The sequence below is a fragment of the Lampris incognitus genome, chromosome 6 (genome assembly GCF_029633865.1).
Source record: "Lampris incognitus isolate fLamInc1 chromosome 6, fLamInc1.hap2, whole genome shotgun sequence".
Lineage (NCBI taxonomy): Eukaryota > Metazoa > Chordata > Actinopteri > Lampriformes > Lampridae > Lampris > Lampris incognitus.
The window spans coordinates 9,187,698-9,197,911 of NC_079216.1; the positions used below are offsets into that span (position 1 = coordinate 9,187,698).

At 49.8% G+C, this 10,214-nt stretch overlaps 2 protein-coding genes across 2 annotated transcripts; both read right to left on the minus strand.

Annotated features, from left to right (window-relative positions):
• Window positions 1–227: 227 nt before the first annotated feature.
• kcna1a (potassium voltage-gated channel, shaker-related subfamily, member 1a) lies at window positions 228–1,703 on the minus strand. The gene has a single exon (XM_056281770.1). The coding sequence runs from the start codon at window positions 1,701–1,703 to the stop codon at window positions 228–230; it is 1,476 nt and encodes a 491-aa protein (XP_056137745.1).
• Window positions 1,704–5,634: 3,931 nt separating this feature from the next.
• On the minus strand, window positions 5,635–7,041 carry kcna6a (potassium voltage-gated channel, shaker-related, subfamily, member 6 a). The gene has a single exon (XM_056281760.1). The coding sequence runs from the start codon at window positions 7,039–7,041 to the stop codon at window positions 5,635–5,637; it is 1,407 nt and encodes a 468-aa protein (XP_056137735.1).
• Window positions 7,042–10,214: the final 3,173 nt, after the last annotated feature.

The window sequence follows — 10,214 nt, forward strand, 5'->3', positions numbered from 1 at the left end:
TTTCTTTTTCATGATATTGTAGGATCATAAGATTTAATTACCCTAACTACCTGTCATATAGTCTAACAGCTTTATTTTTTCTGTTTCCTTTCTAAATAGCTGAGCATGGTTGTAGGCCTAATGCCACAGAGCGCTTTGGGAAGGTAAATGAAGCATTCCTAACTGCATGGTCTACTCCACATAATATGACAGTCTCAGAGAGAGCCTGAATTTCCCTATACTGGAGTCTACACATCTGTAAGCAGCTTGCTTTTATTCACACAGTTTTGGTTGGCTATAGTGCAATTGCCAGTTCTGAGGTTTGCCTCTCTAAAATTGTCGATGCTGTTGTTTATGTCTCCATCGATCTCCATGTACTCTGACTTGCTGACAGTGGATGAGCTGCGACGGCTTGAGTTGGTCTCCGATGGGATGTTGGGGTTACTAACATTGAGCAACTGGGCCTGCTCCTCTCCCTCCGTCTCCCTGTGGTAGAAGTAGTTGAAGTTAGACACAATGACCGGCACGGGGAGTGCAATGGTCAACACTCCAGCTATGGCGCACAGAGAACCAACAATCTTGCCTCCTATGGTGACTGGGACCATGTCTCCATATCCCACTGTAGTCATTGACACCACAGCCCACCAGAAAGCGTCAGGGATGCTGCCGAAATATGAGTCCTTCTCCTCGGCCTCAGCGAAGTACACAGCACTGGAGAAGAGGATGACTCCAATGAAGAGGAAGAAGATGAGAAGTCCGAGCTCTCGCATGCTGGCTTTCAGGGTCTGCCCCAGAATCTGCAGCCCTTTTGAGTGTCGGGACAGCTTGAAAATCCTGAACACCCTGACCAAACGGATCACCCTGAGTATGGCCAGAGACGTGGCCTGCTCCCCGACCCCCTCCTTGTCTGGGTCTTCAGCCAGCTCGGTGCCCAGCGTGATGAAATAAGGGATGATGGCCACAATGTCGATAGTGTTCATCATGTTCTTGAAGAAGGCCGGTTTGCTGGGGCATGCCAAAAAGCGCACGATCAGCTCAAAGGAGAACCAGATGATGCACAGCGTCTCGATGATGAAGAAGGGGTCTGTGAGGATATTTGGCTTGTAATAAAAAGTAGTGTTCCCTACCGTCTCCATCCGGCCATGTGGGTCCTCCTTCAGCTCTGGTAGAGTCTCTAAACAGAAGATGACTATGGAAATCAGAATCACCATTACAGACACAATGGCGATCCCTCTGGCTGGACCAGAGCTCTCCGGGTGCTCAAAGAGGAGCCAGATCTGCCGTTGGAACTCCCTCTCGGGCAAAGGTCGCTCCTCCTCTCGAATGAAGCCCTCATCCTCCCGGAACTTCTCCATCGCGTCCACCCCCAGTTCGTAAAACTTAATCTCCTCAGAGAACATATCCAAGGGAACGTTCACAGGTCGTCTCAGCCGGCCGCCGGACTGGTAGTAGTACAGGATGGCGTCAAAGCTGGGGCGGTTGCGGTCGAAGAAATACTCATTTCTCAACGGGTCAAAGTAGCGCATCCTCTTTTTGGGGTTGCCCAGCAAAGTCTCTGGGAACTGGGAGAGTGTCTTCAGCTGGGTCTCGAACCGGAGCCCGGCGATGTTGATGACCACCCGTTCGCAGCATTCGTGGTCATCGTGGTCTGGGGGGTAGGTGTCCTGCGGGTGCCCTGGCACCGCCGAGGTCTCATCCATGTTATCTCCAGCTACGACCGTCATTTTTTTTGATCTATCTGTCTAACTATCTATTTGTTTATTTATTTATTCACTGTTTTTTTCCCAGCTGAGTTGGAATAGGGGAATGCCGATCAGTCTGATGGAGCCGGCATTAAAGCCTTTCTTGTTAGTTTGTTTGTTTTGTTGTTTTTGGATCAAATTTCCACTTCAGCTCCCCCAACCCCCCCCTATTTTGCTGAAGTCCCCAGATATAGGGGGGCTGCTGGCTCTGCCTCAGTGCGGCTCCACTGCGGTTCTCTCTGATTCGACCATTGCTGTTCTCCGCTGCATCTGCTGTACTGCTGCTGCCTCTGTCACCCAGTCAGAAAGAGAGAGAGGGAGAGAGAGGAGAAAAGAAGAAGGAGAAGAAGAAGAAGAAGAAGAAGAATGGATCGACCAGTCGAGATATTTGCTTAGCTCAGCAATTTGTTCCATTTATTTATTTATTTATTTATTTCTGGGCACACTTCCCATCATAAGCCCGCCGTGAGCTAAACTGAATTATCATGGCACCGGAAAACCTGTGCAACTATTGAAACAAACACCCCCGACCTCCTGCAAGACACACCGATAGACTATAATACTGCACCATTTAAGTTGGGATGTGACGCATAAGGTTTCATAGTGATACTATCATAGCTGCTTATGCATCCACACGGATATAGCCTATCCTCTGCAGGCCAGCCTTATAGGTATACGAAATGCAGCAATACATACGGTTATCACAAGTACATTGCTCAACAATGGCCCCTCGAAAATACAAAGGTTATCTCCTGTGAGTGGACAGTTTCGAGGCTTACCGTGGTTTAATCTTGAAGGGTCTTGAATGCGACTTATCTCCGCGTAAAGTCATCCAGCAGAACGGCGCCGGTGGTTGTCATGTGGCAATTTAACACTTTACGTCGCACCCCCCCCCCCACCACAACCACCCACCCCCCAAAAAAAATGTAAAAAAAAAATGTCTCCGTGCAGAATATCAGAAAATAATGTCTCCGGAGGCGAGCTGGAATAAACTCGGAGGGGGCCACCAAAAAAAAAAATCAAAAATCAAAAAATCAAAAGTTGACGGTGAGGAGAAGTTGAGGTGTAAGATGAGTCCGCAACATCTGTAAGAGGAAGCCTGTGCGTGAGCGGCTTCTACCGCAGGAGGAGAGAACGGCTGCTGCTGCTCCTGCTGCTCCTGCTCCTGCTCCTGCTCCTGCTCCTCCTGCTGCTGCTGCTGCTGCTGCGGTTCAGCACAGCAGACACATTAAAGGAGCGATAAGAGAGCCCTGCACATTCGCAGACATGACTGCATCAGCAGAAACGACGCGCTGTCACCAGCAGGACAAGATGACGGACGGAACGTGCTGCACGCACGTCGCCCGTCGGCTCGATGCCGCGCGCGGAAAGGGAGCGAGACTCGCACAACACAGCGGGGGAGCGCTCGGCGTCGAGGACCGCGGGGATTCTCCTCATAGTGTCAAGCATGTCGGTGTTGTGCACTTCACATGGGAGAACGTGTGGAGATGGAGGAGAGATGGGGAGAGAGATGGAGGGGAGGGAGGGAGAGAGGGAGGGGGGAGGAGGAGGAGGAGGAGGAGGGGGGGGAATTCGACGCAATGCAGACCGGCTGTACTACACCACTCCGCTTCTCGGTACACCACAAAACAAGAGCGTGTGAGCCAACGGTGGCGCAATATCTGACCGAATATCTGGGATTGATCGATCGATCGATCGATCGATTACGCGTTTATTTCCCGGAAAAAAAAAACCGAAATTGACATTCGCTCGTCGCTGCCAAAATGACGAGCGTGACGAGATCACTTGTCGAGCGGTTAAATGAGAAAGGCAAAGGTATATATGATCTCATACACGTCTCTCTCTCTCTCTCTCTCTGTTTGCATCTCTCGCCCCCCCTTCCCGTCCCCCGTATCGGGGAGTGGTTTCAGCACCGCGGACAGCACACGTGGTTGCCGTTGTCTCCTAATTGACTCGTCATATCGAATGCCAGCGGATTTGAACCGTGGAATGAAGCGAGATGGCGTTTTCATCCCGGCTGCATGTTTTGGTTTCTTTTGCTAAAACCCACCGAGCACGCCTACAGTTTCCCCCTATGACATTTTATTAAGTTAATGGAATATGTGGCAAGACATACTGCTGCCCCCCCCCCCCCAAAAAAAGTGGGTTCATTAAGAGATGAAGCGGATGGAAGTGATTAGCTGGAGGTCTGACCCGACGAAAGAGGGGACGCCTTGGGTGAACTATTTACGTCTTTGACATTTATTTAGAAAAAGAATGTAGACTCACATTCTACATGGATATCTAAATTTAAAAAATAAATAAATATCTTGTCATCACATTGGTAAGATCACAGTTGAGTCACGTCATGCGGCCTCCGCGGTGAGCAGACGTACTGTGCTACAGGGGGCAGAATGGCCTCGGTGTCCAGGATGCAGTTCATGTAGAAGTCCTTTGGGAGCCTCCTAGGAAAAGGTCAACTCCATATTTACACAAGCGCAACATGTACAGGAGGCTGCTTATATAGAAGGAGAGCATGGTCATCTATAAGGCCCACTCTAAAGAATGCCATTGCTTCCCCTGATGCTTTCCGTGAACTCCTCGCCCGGCGTCTGGCTCCATCTCACGCACAAACTTCTCCGGGAGTCTGAGCCCATGTGCTGACATCTCTGCAGGCTTTATATCCAGTTGCCATATTGAATGTGCGTTCGCCTCTCCTGGGCGAGGGAATATCCGTCAGTTATTTGTCCACTACAGACCCGTTCCCCCCTGATTTCAACACGGGGAGGGCAACGTGGTGCGGCTCTGGGGTCTGGCGCCACAAGCCACAGGGGCGGGGATCAGAACCGGCTACTTGTCAATTAGCAGTGCAAATAAAAACAAACAAACATGGCAACTACGTTAGCCAACATTAGCATAACTGTAACACTGCAACTATACCAAGCGTGGATGGGTTATGGAACGGGTCTACTGGGCCCAGTGGGGGGTCAGGGGGCCCAGTAGGGCCGTAAACCAGAGCCTCTGTGTGAAATCTCTTGTCATTAAAATTTCATGTTAAAGTTGAAGGACTCTCATTCATTCGTGGCAGTAGCAGCTTGTCGCCGCTACCGTTTAGGTTGTGTTCTTGTTAACATCATTAGTGGCTTTGACTCGTGTTGGCTTTAATTGTCTGCACCCGTTCTGAAAACCCGGTTGAGGCACTTATTGTTGTGCTCTTCGATGAAGTGGAGCTTTGATGGATGAACGTGTTAATCTAACACACCCACTGATAAATCCATAGCATATCTTTGTAATACAGCGAGACTGGATTAAGTGCCACGGAGAGCCACGTGTATGCCGGTGTTCTCTCCGGCCCAACACTAGACCAGCTGATTTCATTGGTTCACACACCTTCAGCCAGTCAGAGGAGGACGGATGGGGGAAAGCAGATGGCGTTGTGTTGGGTCGGAATGAAAACCTGTATATCCATGGCTCTACATGCCAGCCTCGCTGTTCTTCTGATATAGGCAACCGTGTGCTGTGCAGAACAGTGCCTATATGCAGTTGATCTTTCAGGTGATTTCGCTGATCTGGATGTCCTTTTTGGCTGACAACTGTGAAGTCACCAGGTGTAGTGACTGTTCGGATGGGGAAAACCTGCATACTGTTAGCACTACGTGGCATTTGTTTGCCTCTATGTGTGGGTCTGCAGAGCTATTAATCAACCACTGGGTGGGGCTCGAGGCTCAGGTATTCTGGCGTGCCGAGCGCGTGAGTTTCAGCCGTTTTGACAGGCAGGGGGTATCGATACGATCCGTGCGTAATGACGCGCTGCAGTGCGGTCAGGGAAATCAACAGGGAGGCAACGCTGCAGTAAAAGTTTTTTCAATCAGATCATTTTCTATGGAAGCCCACTCACCGATAATGCCGATATTATTTATTTGTTTGTTTTTTTTTAAACATCTGTCAGTTTCCCCGTGTATGATTCAGACGGATTTAAATTACAAAATCTCATGGTTTCAGTCTCGTCATTACTATCGTCCAGATACTCGGACTTGGAGAGCGACTGTTTGCTGTCGGTTGAATTGAACTCGCCAAAGGTTGGCTGCTGTTGTCCACAAGTCACATGCACGAACTGGACGCTGTCGTCGTCCTCGTTCTCTCTGTGGTAAAAATAATTGAAGTTGGACACAATCACGGGGACGGGCAATGCTATGGTGAGAACCCCGGCGATGGCGCACAGGGACCCGACGAATTTACCGCCGATGCTGGACGGGTACATGTCCCCATAGCCAACGGTGGTCATGGTGACCACAGCCCACCAAAACGCATCAGGTATACTCGTGAATCCAGAGTCGGGGTCTTCTGCTTCTGCGAAATAGACGGAGCTGGAGAATAAAACCACTCCAATGAGCAGGAAGAATATCAACAGCCCCAGTTCCCTCAGGCTTGCATGCAGTGTCTGTCCGAGGATCTGCAGACCCTTGGAGTGTCTGGAGAGTTTGAAAATCCTGAAGACCCGGACCAGACGGATGACTCTCAGGATGGCCAGGGACCCAGCCTGCTGACTGCTGCCCTGGTGGTCTGCCAGGTCAAGGCCCAGGGTGATGAAATACGGCGCGATGGCCACCACGTCTATCAAATTCATGATGTTTTTGAAGAAAGCCGGTTTGCTGGGGCACGAGAGGAACCTCATCAGGAACTCGAAGGAGAACCACACGATGCAAAGCGTCTCCACCATGAAAAACGGGTCTGTGAACGGGTTGGGCCTCTTTCCGGCCGCGCTTCCGTTGACTTGATCGGGGAGGTCCGCGGCTTGGACCTCCCTGAACTCGGGCAACGTCTCCAGACAGAAGATGATGATGGATATCAGAATCACCACCACCGACACGATGGCGATGATCCGAGCCGGCCCGGAACTTTCGGGGTACTCGAACAGGAGCCAGATCTGCCGCTGAAACTCGTTGTGCGGCAGCGGACGCTCCTCTTCCCTCAGCAGACCCTCGTCGTCCTTGTAGACCTCCACGACCTCGTCCTCGAGCTCGTAGAACTTGATCTCCTCCAGGAAAATGTCCACCGGCACGCTGACGGGTCTCCGCAGCCTGCCCCCGGACTGGTAGTAGTAGAGGATGGCGTCGAAGCTGGGCCTGTTCCTGTCGAAGAAGTACTCGTTGCGCAGCGGGTCGAAAAAGCGCATGCGTTTGCGCGGGTCTCCCAGCAGCGTGCTCGGGAAGCGGGACAGAGTCTTCAGCTGCGTCTCGAAGCGCAGCCCGGAGATGTTGATGACCACCCGCTCGCTGCATTCCTGGTCCGCTCTCTCCAAATCTGCAGCATCCTTGTTCTCCGGAGACACCACAGTCATCTTTCAAAGACCCGAGAGGTGGGGGGAAAAAAACCCCTCATTCAACCATTCAGCCACCCCCGGTCTCCCCCCCCCCCTTTGCGCTCTCCGTGCGCCCTTTTGGCTGCGCGTAAATGGTCTCCGTCGGGATTTCGAGTCAGGCCCGCAAAACCCTCTCATTCCCGTTAAACCCCGACGACTTGCCAGCAGCTGGCTGTGTGGGCTTTCCGGCGTCGTCGTGGTCGTGGTGTTGGTTTATAATCGGGCTGTTGTCTAAGGCAAGGCCCCGTCTGAAAGCTCAACCCCGAAGCGCAGGCGGATCTCCCTTTGCTGGAGCTGTCCTAATGGATAGAGATGGCTATCATATTCTCTCCGTTTTAAACTCCAAAGCCCTCCCCATAGTTGGCTCAGGAGGTGACAGTTGCTGCTGCTGTCCCTCTCTCATTCACTCAGTCCACCCCGCCGGTGGGCTGTGCCTCTTTAACTAAGCATCTGAAGAAGAAGAAGACGTTGCACTAGATTAGACTGGCTCTTGGATAACTACAGTTTTAAGAAGTGGAGTAACAAAGTCATCTTCTGTTGTCTCGATGCATGCTCGATAATCCTCTTCTGCTCAGAGCTGGGATGTTTTTTGTTGTTCCTTAGCCACGGACTTGAACAAAGAACGTTTTAAACGTGTGCAATATTTATGTATTTGCAGATGAAGTGAGGTTTCCCCCCCCCCCTTTTTTTCCTGCAGCCTAACTTCGATCATGCGTTTCTAGCACGAAATAACCTCCAGCGCTTCGAAGCCGAGAAGCCTCACATAACCAGGGGCCCTCCTGGACCTCGCCAATGGAAAATGCTGGCTTGACTGACACTTGAGTAGCCACGAGAAGACAGTGTCTTGAGGAAGCCATGGCCAAAATAACATTCACCGTTCACAGCACTTAAAGAGCTCAGTTTTACAACCTGGAACACGGGGGACCCCTGCAGACATGTGACCCGGCCTTTAGGTCACCGGGATACTGGGGTGTAAAAAAAAAAACAGCGGCGTCGCCCTCCGGTTGTGTGTTAATAACTCTTACCAGTTCCTTTTCCATCTCAGTCTAAGCTGAGCTAGGTATCAAGAGTCAGAAATGAGACGGAAAACCGTTTCCCCCCAATTTCAAGGACTTATTTCTCTCCTACTATCGTGGGATAAACATTAACGATTTAGTTTGTCTTTTTTACAAGGTCTGCAAAGAGGAAGAAGAAAACAAAATGCAATAGGTCAGATTAATGTGCTCCAAAACAGGTCCTCCTCTGCTTTACCTTCCTTCATAGAGCTGTACGGCTCACCTCAGATACTGCCGCTGTAAACGCCACCAGTGTAAGCAATAATCCCTCAGGCACATAAACCAGAGTCGCCCAGACCAACCCGGATACGCATCGACTGTGTGTATGATGACATTATCAGTAACGGGCCGTCAGCAAATTATTGCTAGCATGGAGTGCTGTCAAGATAGGAACAGAGAAGATAAACTTAACCCCTATGGTATTATATGTAGTGACGAGCAGGTTCAAAACAGAGGCACATTGCAAAGAACACCGCAGCTAGCATGCAAATGAAACGGGATAATGTATAGTAACGGTGCGAGCCTAGAAATCCGCCAGTAACGATAATCAGCCAATCTAAACGAGGAACAGAAATCAGAAACACTCTATTTGTCATTTCATCTCATGCACTTTCGTACATGAAATGAAGCCAAACATGGTTTCCCCCGGCCCACAGCACTGCAACACAAAGACAAAACCACACATCCAGAACCTACAAGAACACACCTACCCACACTAACACATGTATCTAAACTAAAATAAACAAACAAACAAATAAATAACTCGCTGTCCAGGAGAACGAACGCCAGCCAGGATGACCGTCGGAACTGCCGGTCTGCATGGGCTAGCAGTTAGCTTAGCCTGCCCCGCTTCCACGTCCTCTCAGACTGTTGCGTCTTTGGGAAATATATATATATATATATATATATATATATACACACACACATACATACATATAGACATGCGTGTCGGCCTTGTGATGGCCTGGCGGCCTGTCCAGGGTGTCTCCCCGCCTGCCGCCCAGCGACTGCTGGGATAGGCTCCAGCATCCCCGCGACCCTGAGAGCAGGATAAGCGGTTCAGATAATGGATGGTTGGATGGAAGGATGGATATTTGGTATATTCACATTTACCAAAGTACTTATGAGTGCTGTTTAGTTTTACTTTTTGTATGTTTCTCAGTCTCCAAGACGTTCCGCAATTCAGGGAAACGCACCGCTTCGGCATTTTCCAGCACTTCACAAGGGCCTGAACGTGGGAGTGGAATGTCATGGACAAGACACGATGGCCGCCACATGCTAACGTGTTAAGTCTATGGCAGCCACCAAACACTGTCCCGGGTCATGGTGAGGTGTCAAGTCCTGATCGTATCCTAGGGAACAAAACGAACAAACAGACCGAGGAATGCACATGAGAAATGGGTCAGAATAATAAAAAAAAAAAGAGGGGCTCAGTGAATGTAAGGTCCATTAACTGTTAGGCGTCTAGAGTTTCTCTGGCATTTTCTCATTTTTCTGTCTCCGGGTTTTCCTGTTCAGATACTCTTGCACTTGCACCATTTACCACCCTGGACCCCTAGTCTTTTCTAACCCCAATTCTGACTTTCCCTTGCTTTAACAACATTTTAATCGCATTCCAGTTTGGACCCCTGACTTTCCATAACTACGTCATTCAAAGCTCTTGTTTCGTACTTCTGATGATTCAAATCAAACAGTACTCACCAGGACACAAATAGCATGAATGATCAGACACCAGGATATCAAAAATACTTTTTTTGGTATCGTGGTTACCCTCATTTCTAGGCCGCGCACTTTATAATGATACGTATTCACTGTAATTCTGTCGATGTCAATACACACACGTATGTGCATTTGTAATTGTATCTGGATACAGGGACATTTGAACCTGGGACGCACATTCCACAGAGCCTGCAGGCTGCACCCACGCTGACACCAGGAACATCCCAAAGTTATGAATGACTCACCCTATGGGGGTATGTGACTCACATGGCAACAAGATATTAATTCGTAAATGCTTAAAGAGAAACACCCAGTTTCTTGTCCTGTGCATGCAGACACACACACACACACACACGCCCTCGCCAAAATATACCAAAA